The 23,347-nt window shown below is 52.5% G+C and overlaps 1 protein-coding gene across 3 annotated transcripts in view; it reads right to left on the minus strand.

The window, feature by feature from the left end:
- igf2bp2a (insulin-like growth factor 2 mRNA binding protein 2a) overlaps positions 1–23,347 on the minus strand; it is a 95,299-nt gene that overhangs the window by 22,457 nt on the left and 49,495 nt on the right. For all 3 annotated transcript variants that reach the window (XM_052012685.1, XM_052012695.1, XM_052012676.1), the window contains exons 3-10: positions 13,669–13,717; positions 12,904–12,955; positions 8,585–8,648; positions 7,229–7,504; positions 5,956–6,090; positions 5,214–5,336; positions 4,607–4,742; positions 546–668 (exon numbers count right to left, since the gene is read on the minus strand). In XM_052012685.1, the coding sequence (XP_051868645.1) occupies positions 546–668; positions 4,607–4,742; positions 5,214–5,336; positions 5,956–6,090; positions 7,229–7,504; positions 8,585–8,648; positions 12,904–12,955; positions 13,669–13,717 (958 nt within the window). The remainder of the gene's footprint in view (positions 1–545; positions 669–4,606; positions 4,743–5,213; positions 5,337–5,955; positions 6,091–7,228; positions 7,505–8,584; positions 8,649–12,903; positions 12,956–13,668; positions 13,718–23,347) is intronic.

A 23,347-nucleotide genomic window follows, 5' to 3' on the forward strand; every position in this document is an offset into this window, starting at 1 on the left:
CTGGGGGTACTTAAGGCAGAGATTGATTGGTTCTTGATTGGTTGGGGGGGGGGTGTGTGGTTAAGGGTTATGGGGAAAAGGCAGGAGAATGGGGTTGAAAAAAATTCAGTCATAATTGAATGGCGGAGCAGACTCGATGGGCCGAGGTAGCCTAATCCAGCTCCTATGTTTATGGAGGTTCTTGTAGAATGGCAGCTCCCACATGCTGCACAAGAGGGCAGCTAGCATGTGTGGGAGGGTTGTGGAGCCGGTGGGTCAGGAGAGGCTGACGGGCAGCCCTGTCCCAAAAATACCTAACAGACAGGGCTGGGCAAATGGCCAAGTACGGGAATGATCCCATAGACCCTGGGGAGGTAGGGGGACCCGTTCCACAGACCCTGGGGGGGGGGTTGGGGAAAAAAAAAGAGGGGAATTTAATCCCAGGAGCCTCCTTTCCAGAGGTAGGGGTCCCGCCCACGACACCGCCGCCACCACCTCCCCCCCCCACACTCTTGCCCATCCCTGGGCACCACCAGGACCACAAGGTTGCAGGATTACAAACTCACCACAAAGGGACTGTAGGAGCCCCCTCCCCCTCGGGGTCGACCCGTTGACGGAAGGACCGACATCCCCGATGAGAAGATCCCCAGAGCGTTCAGGTTCAGACCCGGGATCAGGTTGGCTTGTTGCTGAAAGAGTAGCGGGCAAACCAGAGTCAGCTTTCGGCAGTGTGGTCCTCCCGTTCCCACTGCCCCTCCCTCTCCTCGACCCCAACTGAGCCCTGACCTTAGAACCTGGAACAGCACAGCACAGGAACAGGCCCTTTGGTCCACCATGTTGTGCCGAACTAATTAAGCTAATGACATCTAATTAAACTGATCCCTTCTGCCCACACATGGTCCATATCCCTCCATCCCCTGTATATTCATCTGTCTATCTAAGAGCCTCTTAAACACCTCTATCATATTTGCCTCCACCACCATCCCTGGCAGCACATTCCAGGCACCCACCACTCTGTGTAAAAAAAACTTGTCCCGCACATGTTTGAACTTACCCCCTCTCACCTTAAATGCAAGCCCTATGGTATTAGGCATTTCGACCCTGGGGAAAAGATACCGGCCGTCTACTCTATCTACGCCTCTCGTAATCTTATAGACTTCTATCAGGTCTCCCCTCTGCAGCCACTGGCAACCCTTGGGTCAGGGGTGGAATCGGGATCGTACCACCAAACTGGCAGGTACATTGTCATCGAACCTGGTGACTCAACCGCCAGCTGCCCGCCACTGCCATTAACGTACAACTGGGCCGACTGTCGTCAGCGCCCTCAGACACTGCAGCAGCCAGTATTGCTGAAAGGCAATGCACTGACCGATACACCGCTCCTACAGTGTAACCTGAGGCAGGTCAGAGCTTCAGACTGTGGCGTCAAGGAGACTGGGCAAAGTGGAAGCCATTTAACAGTTGGGGGGGGGGGGGGGGGGGGGGGGGGGGGGGTCGGTGAGGAAGCAATAACCAGAGAGATCCTGCCGTTATCTGCGTGTTTGGATTTCCCAGCAGTTGCGTTTTGCCTCTACCTTCACATTCCCTGCCGCTGCAAGGGTTGGGGGTGTGGCGCATATCGCCGGGTGGTTTCATTCTAACCAACAGGGCCCACTCTCCACACCTGAGGTGGTGGGACAACAAAAATCACAGCTGGAGACCTAAGAGACCGCAGATGCTGGAACATGGAGCAACACACCCGATGCTGGATGAACTCGGTGGGTCAGGCAGCATCTGTGGAGTGAAATGGGACAGTCGATGTTTTGGGTCAAGACCTTTCATCTGGACTAAAAGATAGAGGGGAGACGGGTGGATCTGAGTGAGGAGGGATGATTGGCAGATGCAAGAGGGGAGACATTGAATTCTCCAACCTCTGGTAAAGTGCTCCCTCTCCATGCCTTTTCTTTCTTCTCCTGATCTACCCAGTTCTTCCTCCACCCACTGCAGACCCCATCACCCTGTTTCTTTCCCCTCCTCCACCCATCTGCCCGTTACCCACACATTCCTCCAACTGGGTTCCCTCCCTCACTCTTCCCATCTCCCTCCCTTTATTCCAAGCTTCACTTTCCTCTCCTATCAGATTCCACCAGCCCTCGGTCGCCTCCACCCATCACCTCCCAGCTTCTGTCGCTACTTCCACTCTCCCCTCCTCCATCTGCCTACCACCTGGATCCACCTATCACCTGCCAGCTCTTGCTCCACCCCTCACCTCTTTAGACTGGCTGTCTCCCCTCTATCTTTTTATACTGACTATCTCTCTTCTATCTTTCAGTCCAGATGAAGTCCCTCGACTCGAAACATTGACTGTCTATTTCCTTCCACAGATGCTGCCTGACCCAACAAAACCAGAGATTCAAACAAGACGGAGGTGGTGGTTTGGTAAAGTCAGAGTTCAGTGGAAGTTTACAGACACAGCAGAGGTGACACAGAGAGGAAATGCTTGAGAACAAGTCATCCCAGGTGTAGCGCCAATGTTTATGAAGGCCAGGGTAGTAGAAAGGGGAATGGTCCCCAATCCAGTTTCATGTCTCTTGTCAACCAAAGTGATAGAAGGTGTCGACAGCAGTGCTGTCAAGTAACAGCAACTCACTGATGCCCAGTTTGGGGTTGCCAGCTCCACACCACATCCCAGCCTTGGTCCAAAGAGCCAAATTCCAGGGGGCAGGTGAGTAGGACAGAAAGCTAAAGGCACTGTGACACTCTCAGGTCTTGAGGGACTGAGTCATTGGGAGAGGTTAGACAGGCTGGGCCTTTACTTTGGAGCATGAGACTGAGGGGTGATCTCATAGAGGTGTATAAAATTATGAGGGGCATAGATAGGGCAAGGGTTTTTTTTTCCCCTGGGGTTGGGGAATCGAAAACTAGAGGTCACAATTTTAAGGTTAGAGGTGAAAGGTTTAATAAGAACCTGAGGGGCATATATATACGTCCACACAGTGGGTGGTAGATCGATGTAGATCGATGGAACCAGCTGCCAGAGGAAATGGTTGAGGCAGGTGCATTGAAGTTGTATGTGGACAGGTATATGTCTAATATATTACATATATAGACATGCATGGGCCAAAGGACATTTTTCTGTGGTGTATGACTGACTTTCCTTTATTACCCAGAGCACAGAATATCAGAGCAGGGGACTATTCTAGAACCATGCGCATACCATACCCAGTTTTACCACACTAAAGGAGGGATGTAACTGCACTGGAGGGGTGCTAAGGACATGTACAACAGTGTTGCCAGCACTGGAAGCAATGAGGAAAGTTGGATCAGCTGGGGTTGTTTACTTTGCCACAAAGGCTGAGGGGAGACAAGTGAGGTGTATAAAGAGAGGCCCAGACAGAGGAACTAGTAAGGATCGTTTTCCTGAGCACAGGGGTCAAAACCAGGGGCAGACGTTGAAAGCAATTTGTGGATGTATCAGAGGGGAGGAAATACTTTATTCACCTGGTGAATATTTGGGATCTGGATCTCACTGCCTGTAAGAGTGGAGGGGTCAGAAACCCCCATCACAGCTAAACAGTGCTTGGGTGTGTACTTGAAGAGGGGTGACCAGCAGTGAGTGACTCACCTCCTGACACCCCAAGGTCTTCCCATCACCTACAAAGCACAAGTCAGGAGGGTGATGGAAACCTCAACATCATCCAGGACAAAGCAGCCCACTTGATTGGTGAGCCATGTGCCACTCTCCACACCCCTGCCCTACACCACTGGCACACAGTGACTGCAGTGTGCACGGTCTACAAAATGTACTGCAGTTACTCGCCCAGGCTATTCTGACAGCACCTCCCAGACCCACGACCTCTACCACCGAGGGCAACAGGTGCAGGGAACCAGCTGGAGCTCAGTATTGGAGATCACCCCTATTTCACCCTGGCTCCTCGATGCTGCATCTGGTCAAATTCGTGACTGCACATCTTTCGGCAAGTTTAGAGCAGGCTTTGATGAACTCTGGAGACAAGTGGTCCTGGAAGCACAGTCACATCTCTTCCCTACCTTCGAAAGCATCTACAGGAGGTGCTGCCTCAAGAAGGCAGCATCTATCAAAGACCCCCACCATCCGGGCCGTGGCATCTTCTCGCAGCTACAGTCAGGCAGGAGGTACAGAAACCTGAAGTCCCACACCACCAGGTTCAAGAACAGCTACTTCCCTTCAACCATTCGGTTCTTCAACCAACCTGCACAACCCTAATCACTACAGTTTACCAACACTATAACCACTTTGATCACTTTGCACTAAAATGTTTTGTTTTGTTCTAGTTGTGTTTTCTTGTAAAAGTTGTGTATAATATCTTTGTTTCCCTTGTGAATGCTGCTTATATGATGCTGCGTGCCTGTGATGCTGCTGCAAGTAAGTTTTTCATTGCATCTGTGCATACATGTACTTGTGCAGATGACAATAAGCTCAACTTTGACTGACAACCCACACGGGCCTCGGTGAGTAGGTTATTGGCAAGTGCCACTCTAAAACACATGAGGCTGTGCACTTGGGTAAAACATCAAGACAGACCACTGGGTGCTGAGTGCCAAAGACACCTCTCATCACAAGGGAAGTCTATCCTCAGTACAGTCGCTTGCCCCACACGGAACTTACATTCATAGCAGCAAGGTCATTCTCGTAAGCTTCTCTGAGTTTCTTCATGATCTCCGCCTGGGCTTTGGAGCAGGCTTCAATGCTACCCTTGACAGTGATGGTTCTCTCGGGGTTGTACAGCGTCAGGTCATGTAACCTAGCAGCCACAACATGCAGCATTAGAACACCAGCACTCCCGGTCACAAGACCTACCACCTCCCTCTCCTCCATTCACTACCCCTGGTGGTAGGAGTGCTGCCTGTGGTGGGCTGGGCACAGTGGAAGGAGGCGGCGGGGGACGATGGAGGCTGGGAGGGGAGGGATTGCACCGATGGCCGTGCTCTCTCTGCTGCCTCTCCAGCTGGGGAGGGGGCCTATTCAGAATGCACCCTCCCCATCAGCTTTCTCCCACCGTCGAACCCTTGGAGCTCCCCTCCTCAAGCTCAATGTGCCCCACTGTTGCAGCGAGAGACCTCTGCCCGCTCCTCAGCTCGTGCCCCAGAGCTGGCTGGCCTTTCCCCAGCTCGGGATTAGCCCGCAGCCCAGCAATGGGGGGGGGGGGGGGGGGGCAAGGTCGCCCATCACCCAGCCCCACTCTCCACATCTCCACAACCCAGGCTTAACTCACGAGGAGATGGTGATCTTGGTGCCAGTCTCCTGCTCGATTTTCTTCAGGTTGCGACCCTCCTTGCCAATGAGCCGGCCCACAAAACTGTCATGAGCGAGGATCTTGAGCGGAATCTCCTCAGTGCTGGTGACACAAGGACAGTCATTACACATGCAGCCACTGTCTCCCTCACACACTCCACAGCACTACTGTGCTGCAACTGTCCTCCCGAAGCCCGATTCCAGTGTGGAGGGTGCATTCCTCAACGCCTGCTGCCCCGGCCCCGCACGTGAGTGACTGAACTGCGTGGAGGAACTTTACTTGTACCCGGTGCCCGCTGTCCCTGCCTCGGCAATGTGTGACGGGAGAGGGCAGAGGAAGCTTTACTCTGTGCCGAAGCCACGCTGTCTCTGCCCTGAGAGTGTGTGGTGTTGCAGTGCAGAGAGGAACGGAGCAGGAGAGGGGGAGTGTGCAGACAAGCAAGGGGAGGGAGCTGCGCAGGGAGAGAGAGCGAACGAGGGAGAAAGGTGGCCAAGGTCGGCTCTTCCTTGGTGTTTAAAGCAGTCCGGCCACAGCTCTGGAGTGCACGGGACGCAGCTGTCGAGGGTCCACAGTGGTTCCTGCCTGCTGAGCCTCAGGGAGGGTGAGCAGAGATTAGGGAGGGTCAGAGCGAGACCAGCTCCTGCAGGGAAAGAGAAAGGGAGAGAGGGATCCACCCACGGCAGAGAGGGGGTGCAGATGAGCTGCGGGCCCAGGTGCTTACAATTTGGTGTCCTGTGCTTCCTTGTGCATGATCTCCAGGATCATCTGGCAGGCTGCGGTGCAGCCCCCGGCCGTCGAGTGGATGGTGATGGGCTTCTCCGCTGCGCCTGCGTTCTCTTTCCGATGGATGTCCACCCTGGGGGAGAGGTGGGGTGGAAGAAAGAAAGAGAAAGGGTAGAGGGAGAGTGAAGAGTGGGGGGGTTGCGTCAGCATCGGGGGCAGGATTGCTGAGGGTCACTGGGAGACCGTCACTGACCACCACCCACCGCCCCCCCACCCACAACCAACAGCAGGGTACTTCAGTGTGTCCCAAGGGCTTGGGGCTCTGGGCTTGGCCCAGAGCCTGTGTTTCAGCCACTGGGGCAAGACCCCACGCCAAAGGGGAACCTGGCCCACTCAAAGGGGGCTCCAACCTCACACCTGTGGGAATCCCTGACAATGGGGCGGCTGCCCTCCCCAATTGACCCGACGGTAGGATCTCAGTGATTCCACCACCCCGGTCCCCCGATGGGAATCCCAAACGTCTCCAGCCCAACAGGCAGCTGGTCCACATTGTCACAATGTGGGAGCTTGGCTCTCCTGTGGCCCAAAGGAGAGCTTGTCCTCACCCAATGGGGATCCCAACCTCAACCCAACGGGGATCCCAACCCTCACCGGCCAATGCAAAGCACGGCCCACTATCAACCCACTGATGGGATCTCAGACCTCCCCCAACCCAATGAAGTCCAAAGTAGCCCAATATCCATGGGGAACAGAGGTCCCACCAACCCAATGGGTGATTGGGGAGGGGGTGGGTGGGGGGCGGTGGAGATCTCAGCCTCCACAAAACAGGGATCCCAACCCTCGCAACAGGGAGTAGAGCCCCCAAACCATTCCCCCTTGACAGGGAGTGTAATATACCCTACCTCAGGCCAAAAGGTACTCCCACCCAAGGGGAACACAACCTTCACCACCCCCACCCAACCATTGAGCTCCATCCGCTCTACTTAATCTCATCCAACAGGAGGCAACCCACCCAACATATTTAAACTTCTTTCCTCCCCCCCCACCTCTCTGGGGGTTCAAACCCCAATCCCTTCCGGTTAATGGAAGAGCGGACCAGGGTCCAACTGCATGGATGGGTGTCCCACCCACAACCCCCACCCTCTTTGGGGGTTCAAGCCCTAATCCCAGGGTGAGGTCCGATCCATCGCGGATGGGTGTGGATCATCAACAACCCCCACCCCGCCCCTAGGTTAACACCCGGATGCCCCAGTGTGTGGGACTCCACTTACTTGGACTGTGTCTGCTGCGTGACGCTCTTGATGGTCAGCCCCTCCTTGCCGATGATAGCCCCAACAAACTGGGTGGGGACCAGGATGCGCAGCGGGACGTCCAATGGCTTGTGGGAGGAGCCGGGGGTGGTGGAGGAGCCATGGTCCCGGCTGGGGCGAGCGGCTGCCCCCCGGCGGGGTCGGTGGGCCGGTTGCTGCGTTGCCTCCTCATCCGGGATGTAGGAGATCCTCAGGGCGTGGCTCTCGAACTGGTGGCCGTTCAGCTTCTCGATTGCACTGCGGCACAAGACAAGGTGGCAGTCCGTCAGCGCCATGACTCGCCCACGCCCCAGCACCACGCTGTCCAAAGCCCACAGAGGTCTGTTGCCATGACAACACAGGCCTCTGGGATCAGGCACAGGCCTCTGGACATTCACCCTCCGTACCCACAAGCAGATTGAACCACCATCAGCTGCTCCTTCGCACAGATTCTTCCTTGGGAGGGGTCCGGGGGCTATTGGCAACCTTTGCCTCCAGGCAAAGTCCCCTCCTACACCCATGCCGTGTTCCTGTTCTACTTCAGAGTCTCGGCAGAGAAACAGACCCCTGGGGCCCACCAAAACCTCACCAACCATTCACACCAAGTCCCATTTCACTCCACCCACAGTTTCTACCACCTACCCACACGAGGGGCAATTTACAGCAGCCAATAAACCCACCAACCTGCACGTCTTTAGGATGTGGGAGGAAACCAGAGCAAATCCACGGGGAGAATGTGCAAACTCCATGGAGGTAGCACCAGATGGAACCCAGGTCTCTGGAGCTGGGAGGCAGCAGCATTACCTGCTGCGCCACTGTGCCAAGGCAGTGTGTGGATTCCCCTAACTATTCCATTGGTGCTGTCAGTGGCGCAGTGGCTGCATCACATGCACCCAATGTCAGGTTTGGGTCCTTTCACCTACCCCACTCTACCCAAATCCCTCCCCACCTTCAGGATTCCAAAATCTCTAGATGCATGTCGTATTGATAGAGAAACATTCAACTATCCAAAAAGTTTCTCAGGGTTCTTCAAATGTTTGATGCAAAATAACCTGGGCTACAGTATCGGTGGGGACGGGTCTGTCATTGTATAACACTGGGGTGTAGTACTGGTGGGGACGGGTGTGTCACTGTAGAATACTGGCACTGGTCTATCTGTACTGCTGGGGATTGGGTGCTAGTTCGAGCTGACAACATTACACAATGGCAGAAGCAACCTACCAGAGGCGAAGGCGTTACTGGGCAGTGTTCTTATTGTGTTTGGTGCCAGCTTGCAGAATAAATTCAATGACAACACCGAGACCTTTCAAAGTGTAGAGAGCCCCCATCATCACTTACGTCTTTGCGTGCTCCTTTGTTTCGTACGTCACATTCACAACTGCTGTCTCACTGTCTGTGTTAACTGAGAGAAGGAGAAGAATGAGTCAGCACACAGACCGTGCACAGCACATCAGGTCCTGTGCACCCCTCTAAACCCATGACCTCATAGTTCCCGGCGCAGACTGGCACTGACCTACTCCGTCACATGGGTCAAAATTACCGGGCCTCACACACCAGGGTGGGGGTGGGGGGGGGGGGGGGGGGGGGGTGAGGTGGGTGCAGTGGGGTGCTCCAACTCCTGGTCACTCACCATAGATGGCAAGTGACAACAGGGTCCTAGGGTGCACTGGTACCATTCAGGATCCCTTCCCCGAAACAAGAATGCTGAGTGCCTCTGAAAGGGCCCTGTACCCTTTGGTTTTTCTTGTACATATTTTTCATACATAAAGTTTATTTCTAAAATAAAAATAAGGGGATCATTACCTATTCCACTCTCACTTGGCACGCGCCCATTATGTGCCTCACTCTCATTGGACGAGTGGTGTCATGCACTGTCACTGTGCCAATGGCGTTTGTGTTCTCATTGGACGGGTGATCACAGCCAACATGGCTGAGTTGGCAAATTTTGATCATTTTACTGAAATAAAATTTGGAAACAAAAAAAATGATATTTTTTCCCCTAAGCTTGGGCTGTTGTAACTGATCTAACTCTACAAGGATTGCCAGTGTAATGTAGTTTGGGTGCAGGAGTCTAGGATCCAAGGGCACATCCTCACAATAAAGGGAAGTGTCTTTAAAACTAAGATGAGGAGGAATTTCTTCAGCCAGAGGTTGGTGGATCTGTGGAACTTGTTGCCACAGAGGGCTGTGGAGGCAAAGTCATTGGGTGTATTTAAGGCAGAGGCTGATCAGTTCTTGATTGGTCAGGGGATTAAGGGTTGCAGGGAGAAGGTGGGAGAATGGGGTTGAAAAAGAAAAAAAAATCAGCCATGACTGAATGGCAGAACAGACTCGATGGATCGAATGGCCTAATTCTGCTCCTATATCTTGTGGTCTAGGATCATTTTAATTTGGACGTTAGCTAGGATTAGGTGCCACCATTAACCATACATCAAAGCTTCAGTGGGGTATCTGAGGTATGGAGAATGTTCATTCATGTTCCTGACAATTGTGACTTTTTGATGACAGTGCTGTTCTTTGGAAGACCATTCTCCACTTCATTAACTCTGTGCTAAGCCATGCACTGGGCAACTAGAACTCCTCAGATTCTGCTCCACAAACCATGCTGCAGAATGCAAGCTGGCAGCAGGACAACACTGTGGGGTCTTGTCCTCACACGAGAAGTGTGGGGCTATGCAATTTGATGTCCTGTACTCGATGGGAGTTCAGAAGGATGGGGGATCTCATTGAAACCTACTGGATACTGAAAAGCCTGGATAGAGTAGATGCAGAGAGGATGTTTCCATTAGTAGGAGAGTCTAGGATCCAAGGACACAGCCTCAGAATAAAGGGATGTCCCTTTAAAACCGAGATGAGGAGGAATTTAACCAGAGTGGTGAGTATGTGGAATTTATTGCCATGGAGGGCGGTGAGGCCAAGTCATTGGGTGCATTTAAGGCAGAAATTGGTAGGTTCTTGATTGGTAAAGGGGTTAAGGGTTACAGGGAGAAGGTGAGAGAATGGGGTTGAGAAAAGAGAAAAAAAAAATCAACCAATGGCGGAGCAGACTCAATGGGCCAAATGGCCAATTCCACTCCTTGGAGACTGGATTCCGGTCAGTAATCTTGGAGACGGGAACACACACCGGATGGAGGGAATATTGCATTGTGCTCAGATGAGACATTCACCTCCCATCACCACAAGTGACCGAGCAGGAGAGCGTCCCACCCCTTCCCCTAATGCGGATACAAAGCTCCTGTTGCCCATGGTGCTATCCCTGATGTCGAGCCCAATATTCGACCACTGGTCGTTCTCACCTGTGAGTGTGTGGTCACCACAACTGACAGGACACCAGCATCAATGTTTGTAAAGCACCATGGGCCATGTCCTGAGCTCACCACAGGGACTGCAAAGGGCACCTCCCTCTGCCCTTAGCTACCAAGATTGAAAGGGACGCCTCATTCAGCAGAGGATTGAGGCTGCAGTGTCAGCAGTGAACTCCTATGGAGGTTGGGGGGATTGAGGGGCGAGGAGGCAAATTGACACAGCCTCTTCAGCAGCAATTTACCACAGCACCTTCTCTTGCCCTCAACCTCTCATGGCTCTCAACTACGGTCGATAGTCACACACTCAGCACCTCCTCTGTCCTCAACTTGGGAGTACTGTGTTCTGCTTTGGTTGCTCTGCTATAGGAAAGGTGTTGTTAAACTGGAAAGAGTGCAGAGAAGATTTATGAGGGACTCGAGGGCCTGAGTTATAGTTGAGCAGGCCGGGACTTTATTCCTTGGAAGGTAGGAGAGGACTGCAAGTCTTTGGGACTCTTGCCGCAGACAGCTGTGGAGGCTGAATGTGTGAATATGTTCAAAGCCGAAGTGGGTAGATTGTTAATCAATGAGGGCTAGTGGAGAGAAGGTGGGGAAGTGGACCAGGAACATTGGATCAGCTTGAGGGGCCGAATGGCTGGCTCCTGTTACTTATGGTCTAATTTGTGGGGGTGGGAAAGGGGGAGGAAATTCAGAGGAATTCCTCTCTGATCCAACTGCCCTCCGGAAACTGGCGCAGCAGGTGAAATAAAGGCATCCAGTCTCTATCTGTGCGGTGGCTGAAGAATGTATAACACCCTTTCTGCGGAGCACAAAACAAAGGATCTTCTCAGAGCCACCCACCACCTCACAGAGGGAGCAGTGACCCAGGAGTGGGGATAGATGGAGATTGTAATTATTTGATTTCACTTTAATGCATTTAATGAAGTGTAGAATTCACTCTGCAGAATGGTGGGATGCAGTCCTCCTTGGATCTATCTGCAGCTCCTTTCTTACAGCAGGTGACTCCCACAAAACCAGTTACAGAGGAGATTTGTGAGGCTGTTTTTGGAATTGGAATTGGTTTATTATTGTCACATGTAGCGAGGTACAGTGAAAAACTTGTCTTGCATACTGTTCATACAGATCAATTCATTACACAGTGCATCGAGGTAGTACAAGGTAAAACAATAACAGAATACAGAGTAAGTGCAGTGCAGGCAGACAATAAGGTGTAAGGCCATAGCTGAGGTAGATTATGAGGTCAAGAGCCCATCTTATTGTACAAGAGGTCTGTTCAATAGTCTTATAGCAGCGGGGTAGAAGCTGTCCTTGAGCCTGATGGTACATGCTTTTGAGACTTTTGTATCTTCTGCCTGATGGGAGGGGGGAGGAAAGAGAATGTCTGGGGTGGGTGGGGTCTGATTATGTTGGCTGCTTTACAGAGGTAGCAAGAAGTGTAGACAGAGTCCATGGGGGGGCGGGGGGGGGGGGGTGCGGGGGTGGAGGGGACAAGCTGGTTTCCGTGACACACTGAGCTCTGTCCACAACTCTCTGCAGTTTCTTGTGGTCATAGGCAGAGCAGTTGCCATGCCAAGCTGTGATGCATCCAGATAAGATGCTTTCTATGGTGCATGTATAAAAATTGGTGAGGGTCAAAGGTGACATGCCAAATTTCTTTAGCCTCCTGAGGAAGTAGAGGCACTCGTGAGCTTTCTTGGCCCTGATGTCTACGTGGTTGGACCAGGACAGGCTACTGGTGATGTAGGAGCTTGAAGCTCTCAGCCCTCTCACCTCAGCACCGTTGATGTGAGAGAATGGTGGGTGCCTGGAACTCACTGCCAGGGGAGGTTGTGGAAGCAGATACGATAGCAACGTTTAAGTAGTATTTTAATAGGCACATAAACAGACAAAGAATGGAAGGATATGGATCACGTGCAGGCAGATGGGATTAGTTTAATTTGGCATGGAGGATGATGGGCTGAAGGGCCTGTTCCTGCACTGTACCGCTCTATGTCTGAGAAGTAGCCACTGCCTGCTGGTCAATGAGTTGGGTCTGCTCTCATTCTTTCCCCACAGTGATGCCTCCACACTCTCCGCGCTCCTGCATCACTGCTCTTTGTTCCGCATGCACTGCTAACACTCAGCTGTACACCTCCCTGCTCCGAAACCAAGCCATCCACTGTCTGGGAACTCTGGAATTTAATCATCAAGGAACATTGCACAAAATGCCAAGATATTCTTTGGGTACACAAACCCGATGGGAAGAGGGGTGGGCAGGGGACCTCCCGTTCCCCACGACCCTCTCTCCCACCGCACTGATGACAACGGGGAGAAGGATCCAAAGGAAATGGGGTGAGCACAAGCCCTGCCTACCTTGCTCTACATTCTCCACTGTCCCGTGCTGAGCCAGGAGTCCGTCCAACACCTGAAGGAAACCAAAGGCTGCAGAGTTAGATGGAACTGTCCAGGTGTTGCCCTTCACCATGCCACCAACCTCAGACCTTGCCTGCCCCACAAAGGCTTTGCCCCCCTCCCATTCACCTTGCCCACACTGACCCAACTCTCACTCATCCCGGCCAGTGCTTCAGAGCTTGCAAATCCGTTCCCGGATGGACACAGTGCATGACCCGGACACAAGTGCCGGATGCAATTCACAATTCCAACAGCCACAACAGCAGTGAGAGTGTCATTGTGGTGGGTGGGTGGGTGAGCAAGTGCATTGGTGGGTGGCCGTGTGTGGCACAGTGGTTCAGCCAGTAGAGCCGCTGCCTCCCAGCTCCAGCGTCCTGGGTTCAATCCTGACCTTGGGCACTGTTGTCTGTGTGGAGTTTGCACGTTCTCCCAGTGACTACGTGTTCCCCCTGGATCCCAAAGACGTGCAGGTTGGTAGGTTAATGGTCCCCTGTAAACTGTCCCGAACGTGTAGGTGAGTGTTGGAATATAGGAGGGGAAAATAAAATGGGTTCAGAGTGGGATTAGTATAAGAACGGGGGTGAGTATACTCGATAGTCGGCAGGGAACCTGTAGGTGGAAGGGGCTGTTTCCTGCTGTACCTCCCCCCACAGCTTGCCCTCCCCATGACACCCACTGAGGCCAGCGATGGGGAGTGAGGTCCCGCTCCCTCCTGTTGCCACTCACCTCCCACTGCAGATGTGGAGGGATGTTTCGGATCTGAATCTTCCGACTCCTGCAAAGGAACACACGGTGCCCGTCAGTACAGGAACGCACACCGCTGCCCCTCCCAGCCCAGACCACTCCCTCCTGCCCTCGCACACCACAGCCCGTGGCAGGGGACAAGCTGAATGAAGGGCACCTAGTCCCAAAATCTGGGGCACCAATGGAAACAGCCCCCCACTTCACCCCAACATGCAAGGTGTGGACACCCTGGGACGTGTTCTGGCTGCTGGGATCCAGCCCACACCCAGAGGCACCCACATACTGCAAGGCTCACCAGGAGGGTGACAAGTCCCCAGCCCCTCAGAACATCCCATCCAAGGGAGGCAGAACCCAACACCCCTTGCATCATATACACCCCACCCACTGCAGGGGGCGAGGGGGGGGGCGAGAGAGTGGGGGGAGTTTCCTAGCTCTAACCCAGGGAGATGGTCCCAGTCCTGACCCACACACTGTTCCACGTTGGAACTCTCGGATGGTGTGAGACATTGGTACTGGAGGGATCCACGCACGTGGCAAAGCAAAGCATGGACTGACCCCCAGAGCTTGACCCAGGCCACACAGCATGATCCATGAGAGAGAGAGAGAGAAAAGCAGGGTGTGTGGGGCGAGCGGAGGGGGAAAGAGAACAAGGAGATCCAGCCACATGGGCAGAGGGAGAGGGGATGTGAGGGGAAAGAGGTGTAATGTGGGAGGGAGGGAGGGAGGGAGGGAACAAGTCATCAGCACAGGACTGTGGGAACCAGTGATCTTGGTCAGGGACCAGTACCCTGTGCTGGGCCCTGACATCAGCAGAGGCTGCCAGATGACAGTGACCAATGAGTGGCCACACTCCCTTTATGACACCTGTTCCCGCCCATCCCTCGAGTGCCCCCCACCCCTCTTCCTCACCCACCTCCACCACCCAAGCCGACAGGCTGTCTCCCCAGCTCGATTGGAGGACAACGCTGCTTCACAGCGCAACTTCCTTCAATGCAACAACCCCCAGGCAGGACACAGGGCCCTGTGGATCAGGCACTTGGAAGGCCACTAAATATTTTTGGGTTGACGGGCTGTCAGGCACTTTTGGGTTTGTAATAATTCCATTCGCAAAGGGGTACAGGGTCATCCGGGCTGTTAAACCCATCAGTCGGTGTGGTGCACTGAAGAGATGGACTAGGGCCAGATTTCCTGAGAGTACCGGTTCAACACAGCACAATATGGAATGAGGAGTATTCTCCCCATGGTTCCTCAGTGGTGGCCACAGGGGTTCAAACACTTGCCCCACTTTCCTTGGTCTGACAGCAGAGGGAGCCTGGAACAAGAGTCTCCCCACTGCGGCTTGACAAGGACACCGCACCTGACATGGCAGTGACAAGTGTGGACCTGGCCCCAGAGCTGATGGACCCAGCCCAAGGTGCCCCCACGTACACAGCAGCGGGACCCGAGAGAAGGACACCTGGTCACGGGTATGTCCCACCACTGAACATCATGGCCGATCCGCCAACCTCCTCTCAGCCCCTGCCCCCTTAGGAGGGCCCAACAGTCAAACATCCACGGTCCTCACAACAGCCACCAACTGCAGGGCGGCTGCTTGTGGTTCGAGGTATAATGGAAAGGAGACAACTCGGGACAGTGAGCTGGTACAGAGCTCATGTAACAGCTCCTGCTCTGGCCCATGTATAATTAAACAATCACTTCTGACAAAGCATCAAGTTCCTGGCCAGTGTCTAAATCGCTCAGCTTGGCTCGTACTCCTCAGCCACCTCATCACTGGGCTTCCACCTGAAATCCGATCACAGCCGACCGTGATCATGAGAACTGCGGCGTATGGTGAAGGATGCCGACCCCAGGAGCCGCACACCTTGGGGCCTGGCCAGAGACCAGAGCAGGGCCTGGCGGCCATCCTCCATGGAACACAGATACGAACGGGGGTTCCATCATCAGCACGGTCAAAGCAAAACCCGTCTCTCTTCAGTCCAATATTTAAACAGATAACTGAAAACTTCCATCACAAATTACAGGCTTTGGTTACACTGCAGCAACGTGATACGAAGCTGGTACCAAGTAACAGCAACAGTATTAGTCACTCTCACATCAAACCAGCCTCCCCTCCACGGACTCTGCCTATACTTCCCGCTGCCTTGGGATAGCAGCCGGCATAATTAAAGACCCCCACTCACCCTGGTCATTCTCTCCCCTTCCATCGGGAAGATACAAAAGCCCAAAAGCACGTACCACCAGGCTCAAGGACAGCTTCTATCCCACTGAACGGACTTCTCATTTGCTGAAGATGAACTCTTGAACTCCCAATCTACCTCGCCAAGGCCCTTGCACCTTTATTGTCTACCTGCACTGCACTCTCTCTGTAACTGTTACACTTTATTCTGCATTCTGCTTTCCTTTTCACTGCCTCATTGTACTCATGTATGGAATGATCCAAACAGATGGCATGTAAACAAAAGCTTTTCACTGTTTCTCAGTACATAGAAAAAAGAATATGACAATTCATCATTTTTACAATAAAATATTTGAGTTAGATTAAGTTATCAGATATCTTTCAGTGCGCATAAAAGTTTTACTTTCATCATCACTTTATTTATTGCATCTTTTCCAGATTTACATACAGTACAGCTCAGGAACAGGCCACGATGTTATACTAAACTAGTAATTAAATGCCTAACTAAACTAATCCCTTCTGCCTACACAAGGTCCATATCCCTCCGTTCGCTGCACATTCATGTGCCTACATGTGACAATAATAAACACTACCAATGCAGCCCCCACGGTGTTCAAACATGACTTCACGCCCAGCTAGAAGCACATAAGCAATGCACACCCCCTTTTTTCACGATGCTATCGCCTGAGGCTCAGTTATTTATCTAGTGCCTCCTCTCTTACTTTGTTTTGACTGCTTTAGAATCACTTATGGTGCAGCCCCATGCAGGGCACGGCTGTGGGATGAGAGAGGTAAATGCCAGCACACTTGGTCATGGCCACAAGACCCCAAGCATAGAAATCAGACACTGGCCCCAGAACTCAGCTCCACAAGCACAGCACAGCTCCCTTGCTCTCCCACATGGAGGCATCGCTCCACAGCACTTGCCCAAAATTATACTTGCTAATGTCACCAATGCACCTCACAACACAACCCACACCAGCTTGGGACAGTGCTCCACCAGCGACAACCCAGCTTCGCACACACTGGGAGGCTTCGGTCCCACGGCCTTCCATTTCCCACACACATCAGCGGGAGCTGGGTCACACCAGGCCGGCTGCATGCAGCTGGTGTGTGGGTCTGCAGTCTTATTGCAGCGAATACCCCGGCCCTTGCCCCACTCTCTGCAGTTTGATCCTCTCAGAGTGTGCCAGCTTGTGGTGAGCTGGCTTAGCCCTGGTCACTGCTCTCTGAGCGCTCTCCCACTCTTCTACCAGGTCAGCCGAGATTCAACGCTGAAACAGCAGCAGTTGCTTCACTCTGTCCCGGGCCAACACTCGAGTGGCATCCAGTTTACCCTAGTCCCAGGGCGGTCCATTTCCAGAGCAAAGAGGCTTTTAAAAGTGCGATATCAAGAGTCCAGGGACAGCACATTCCTGTTAGGGTGAAAGGCAAGGCTGGCAAGTTTAGGGAACCCTGGCTGATGAGAGATATTGAGGCTCTGGTCAGGAAAAAGGAGGCATACATCGGGTTTAGGCAATCAAGAACAAGTGAATCACGCGACGTGTATAAGGGATATAGAAACATAGAAAAACTACAGCACAATTCAGGCCCTTCGGCCCACAAAGCTGTGCCGAACATGTCCCTACCCTAGAAATTACTAGGCTTACCCATAGCCCTCTATTTTTCTCAGCTCCATGTACCTATCTAACAGTCTCTTGAAAGACCCTATCGTATCCGCCTCCACCACCGTTTCTGGCAGCCCATTCCATGCACTCACCACTCTGAGTAAAAAACTTACCCCTGACATCTCCTCTATATCTACTCCCCAGCACCTTAAACCTATGTCCTCTTGTGGCCACCATTTCAGCCCTGGGGAAAAGCCTCTATCTACCCTATCAATACCTCTCGTCATCTTATACACCTCAATCAGGTTCCCCCTCATCCTCCGTCTCTCCAAGGAGAAAAGGCAGAGAAAAAGAGAAAAGGGAACTCAGCCTGCTTTCATAAGGAATGCTCCGCATTCCAGGCAGCATCCTTGTAAGTCTCCTCTGTACCCTCTCTACGGCTTCCACATCCTTCCTGTAGTGAGGTGACCAGAACTGAGCACCATACTCCAAGTGGGGTCTAACCAGGGCCCTATATAGCTGCAACAATACCTCTCGGCTCCTAAATTCAATTCCCCGATCGAAGGACAATACACCATATACCTTCTTAACCACAGAGTCAACCTGCGCAGCCGCTTTGAGTGTCCTATGGACTCGGACCCCAAGATCCCTCTAATCCTCCACACTGCCAAGAGTCCTACCATTAAGACTATATTCCGCCAACATATTTGACCTACCAAAATGAACCACTTCACACTTATATAGTACACTTAAGCGGGAAATCAGGAAATCACAAGATGGATCTTGTAGGCAAGGTTAAGGAAAAGTCCAAGAAATTCTACAGGTATATTTAGGGTGACTAGGGAGAAAATAGGTCCGCTTAAAGATCAGCAGGAGGTGGGTGAGATTTCTAATTAATATTTCTCATCAGTTTTCACTGTGAAGATCATGGAAGCCAAGGAATTTGGTAATTGGTTTACTATTGTCACATGTATCAACGTACAGAAAAAAACTTTGATTTGCATGCCATCCATACAGATCATTTCATCATATCAGTACATCAAGATAGTACAAGGGAAAAGCAATAACAGAATGCAGAATATAGTGTTACAGTGACAGAAAAAGTGCAGTGCAGATAGACAGTAAGGTGCAAGGACTGTGGCGAGGTAGGTTGTGAGGTCAAGAGTCCATCTTATTGTACAAGAGATTCATTCAAGAGTCTTATAACAGCAGGATAGAAGCTGTCCTTGGACCTGGTGGTAACGTGTTTCCAGGCTTTTGTGTCTTCTGCCCAATTTGGTGGGGGGGGGGGGGGGGGGGGGGGGAGGAGCGTGGGAAGAAGAGAGAATGCCTGGGGTGGTGGTGGGGAAGAGTTGTGTGCAGGTCTTTGATTATTTTATCTGATGGAAGCAAATAAATTACGATGTCTTGGACCACATGTAAATTACCAGGAAATACTGGTGGTTCTAAAGTACATCGAGATGGATAAATCTTTAAGTTTACTGGGAAACGGGCCAAAAGCAGGCAAATGGGACTGGCATAGACGGGCAGCTTGGTCAGCATGGACCAGTTGGACCTCTTCCTGTGTTGTATAACTTTAAGGATAACATGTAGGCGGGATGGCAGGTATATTGGGGGAACCTCCTACTTTGTCTCAGCAACGAGCCCTCGAGGAGTCTGTTCAAGCCAACTGCCTGCTTCTCTTCTAACGATGTATTGGTGCCCAGGTGTCCCTGGAGAGGAAGCTTGCTGGAGGCCTTCAAGCACTGCATCCTGGACATTGAGGACAGGACTTCAAAGTTCTGTGAATCTTTGGTTACTAAAAAGAAAAAGCTCAAAATACAAAATGGGGGCTTTGGAATAAAGATGCCCATTGAATACCCAGGCAGAATTTTGTGGGAGGGCTTGCCGAAGGTTGGCCCAGAGGGCACCAGTTGATGGGACGCCCCGCTGATGCTGGTGAAGCTGACCGTTGCCCCCCACCAGCTCCAGAGAGGCAAGCAGCTGGGCAGGATGGGCAGACCATGGATCTGTGCTGGCCCACTCCAACGCAGTCCCAGACCGGTCCAGTCAGGGTAACATCCGACTGGTCCAGGGCCTGGTCCACCCTTTCGCAGACGGTTGGTGTGTCAGTCGCCTTTCTCTCCCCTCATCAGGGAATGGTATCAGTGGATCACAAATAACTCTGCGTAGCTCTGTACGGGTTCGGATTTGGGTGGCAAGGGGTCTGCTGAAAGTTAACGGGACCTTGTGGGGTGCCCCCCTTTGCTTTGGGAGAGGAGTGCGCTAGGGATGCCCCATGTCCGACCAGCTGCGTCCCGTTTGTGCGGAGCCATTTCTGTGTCCTCTTTGGAGGAGGTCGGTGGGCAGTGAGGGAGCAGAGCGACAGGGTTTATTCCGAGGCGGATTTCAGCCGGGCTGCACCTCTGCCTTGTGTTAAAAGCCTGGCGTACAGCTGAAGGCTGCAAAGACAGCATAGAAACTGAAAGTGAAAGTGCTGGCGGGAGTGGAGGCTGGGAGCTGGCCCCACAGTCTCTGCTCCCACCACACCCTCCTCCACCCAGCTGTCCCCAACAAGACCCTGGGCCGTGACAGGTGGGCTCCACCAGCCAGCCCCCGGAACCTGGTGCCAGCCACTGGCTCCCAGTACTGGGCACAGTCCCAAATGGCTGTACACCCAGGTCCCGGGCCTGGTTATAGCTTTGAAGTAAATTTAACCTAGTGCTTGTAACACCAAGTTGTCTGCTGATGACCACAAAAGCTGCTCCGGAAGATTCCATGGCTTACTTGCAGGTCAGCCAAATCCCTGCTATGACTAAGCCCTGCTTAACGTAGTAAGCCCAACACAGAGAACCCCCCCGCTGCCAACATGTGAACAGGTAGGCACAGACTTGCATTAACATAGTTGTGTGTGTATACACACACACACACACACACACACACACACACACACACACACAGAGTCTCTCTCTCTCCCACACACACACACACAGCTGTGGCCTGTTTGCTCACAGCCTCCCTGCAGGGACGACTGAACCTGCACAGCCAACTGTCCAGACAGCACCTGTCTCCCAGACCCAGGCAAGTTGGGGGGGGGTGGTGGGAGCAAATGAGCCAGAAAGCAGCAGAAATAGGAGGAGAAAGCAGTTTAGCCTCTTGTACTTGCAGCCCCATTCAATGACATCACGGCCAATCCTTTACCTCAGCACCACTTTCTTGCACTATCCCCATATTCCTCGATTCCCTTACTCTCTCAAAATCTGCCGATCTTTGTCCTGAATATACCCTGCCTCCAAACACCTTAACCAGGGAAACATCAACAACTGAAGGAACTCTGGAGACACAAGAGACTGCAGATGCTGGAATCTGGAGCAACTCACAAGATGCTGGAGGAACTCAGCAGGTCAGGCAGCATCTGCGGGGAGAAATTAGGTGCTGCCTGAACCACTGAGTTCCTCCAGCATCTTGTGTGCTGTTGGAAGAACTATGTAGGTTTCATGGAGATCACCTCACATCACAAAATCAGCCTCCCCGCCACAGAGTCTGTCTACATTTCTCGCTGCCTCGCTTAAAGCAGCCAACATAATCAAAGACCCCACCAACCCCAGACATTCTCTCTTCTCCCCCCTTCCCATCGGGCAGAAAATACAAAAGCCTGAAAGCACGTACCATCAGGCTCAAGAACAGCTTCTATCTCGCTGTCATAAGACTATTGAATGGTCCCCTAGCACGATAAGATGGGCTCTTGACCTCACAATCTCCCTTGTTATGGCCCTTGCACCTTATTGTCTGCCTGCACTGCACTTTCTCTGTAACTGTTGTTTTACCTTGTACTACCTCAATGCACTGATGTGATGAAATGATCTGCATAGATGGCATGCAAAACAGTGTTTTTCTCTGTACCTCTGTACATGTGACAGTAATAAACCAAGTCACCTCTAGACTGCACTGTCTGCTTAACTTCATCACACTCCTTAAGCCCCACCATCGCTGGAATCAACATAGTGATCCTCCGCTGCTCACAAGTGTACCCTTCCTTCAGTAGGAAGGTCAGACCTCTCCACAATATTCCAGATATGGCTTCACCGGGGCCCAATTCAATTGCAGTAAGACACCTGCACTCTCTCACTCAGATCCTCTTGCCATTTACCTTCCTAATTTCTTGCTGTACCTGTGTGTTAACTTTCAGTGATTGGTGTACAAGGACACACAGATCCTCTGAAACACCAACACCTTCCACTCTCTCTCTCTCTCCATTTAAAAATTTATATCTTTTCCTCCCGAAGTGAAGTGACCTCACATTATGTTCCCTCTGCCACGTTCTTGTGCTATCCCGCAGCGTGTCTGTGTTATCCGGAAGCCTCTCTGCATCATTCCCGTGGCTCACTTGGATTCAGATTAGTTTGTCACCTTCACCAGGATGCAATGAAATTCATTGTTCGTATGAAGCTCACAGAGTAAACAGTACACTCGTGGTGGTAATAAATACAAAACAGCTATGAGTGCAAAACAACAGGATGGTGCAAAGATTGCAGTGCAAACTAAATAACATGAAAAGAAATGCTAAAGTGACAATAACGGGAAGAGATAGAGTTAAGAGTCTGAGAACGTGGCAGCACCACCAGAAAGGGGAGGTGAAAGAGGAGGTTGGTTCAGAAGTCTGATAGCAGTAGGGAAGAAGCTGTTCTTCAGTCTGGATGTCCTGTATCATCTCCCAGAAGGTAGAAGATAGAAAAGGGAACGGCCAGGGTGGCAGGCACCCTTGGCGAAACTGTTAGCCTTCCTGAAGCAACACACCGTGAAGATGGACTGGATGGAAGGAAGTGACGAGCCTGTGATGGACTGGGCACCCAGCTTCGTATCGCCAGCAAGCTTGAATACATCAAACTCAATCCTCACCTCCGAATTATTGGTATGGGTTGCGAAGAGCCAGGATCCCAGCACTGATCCCACTGCTCTCAGCCTCCCAACATGGAAGTGACCCCTTTGCGCCTACTCTGAGTACAGTACTGGTGGGTCTGTCACTGCAGGCAGAGGCTGGCTACAGGGAGGGGGCCAAGGGTCAGCAGTGGGGACGCAGGTAAAGCCCGTCTACGACTACCTCCTAGTACCCACGGGTGCCTGAACTGCGAGCTCACTGAGCAGGCTCCCTCTCCTCAGGATCACTGCCCGCTTGAGGGTCCGTCGACGTCCCCTCCCCCTGCAGAGCCCGAAACTGCTTCCCTCGGCTCATACTCCCCTGCGCGGGGTGGGGAGGGGCTGGACATTACCCTCCCCAGGCACCGGAGTATGAGCTTAGACGTGAACCCGACACTGCATCTGCCAGGGAAGATCCCACAGTGCTCAGTCATGGAGAGATACAGCAAGGAAATAGGCCCTTCGGCCCACTGAGTCTATGCCGACCATCGACCACCCATTCACACCAATCCTATTTTATTTTCCCCCACATCCCCATCAACTCCCCCCAGGTTCTACCCCTCACCCACAGACCAGGGCCAATTAAGCCTCTGACCCCCCCCCATCTTTGGGATGTGGGATGAAACCGGAGCACCCAGGGAAATCCCACATGGTCGTAGGGAGAACGCGCGAACTGCACGCAGACAGCGCTAGGAGTTGGGATCGAACCCGGGCCTCTGGAGCTGCGAGGCAGTGGCTCCACCTGATGCACCACTGCCTCGTATTGTTTGAGGAACCACAGGGGTTTTCTCCCCAGGTGTGATTTTACTTCTCCAATCATTCCCACTAGTACTGACGGCCCAGTCATTCAGCCCCCTGCTCATGGGGGTGGGGGAGGAGGAAAGAGATTGGGTGCTGCCCCGCCCAACCAGTTCCAGGGAGCAAACGCCCACGGCCCTCAACAGGATGAGGCAAGATCGAAGGTCACTGGCAGACTGCCTGA

The sequence above is a fragment of the Pristis pectinata genome, chromosome 1 (assembly GCF_009764475.1).
Source record: "Pristis pectinata isolate sPriPec2 chromosome 1, sPriPec2.1.pri, whole genome shotgun sequence".
Classification (NCBI taxonomy): domain Eukaryota; kingdom Metazoa; phylum Chordata; class Chondrichthyes; order Rhinopristiformes; family Pristidae; genus Pristis; species Pristis pectinata.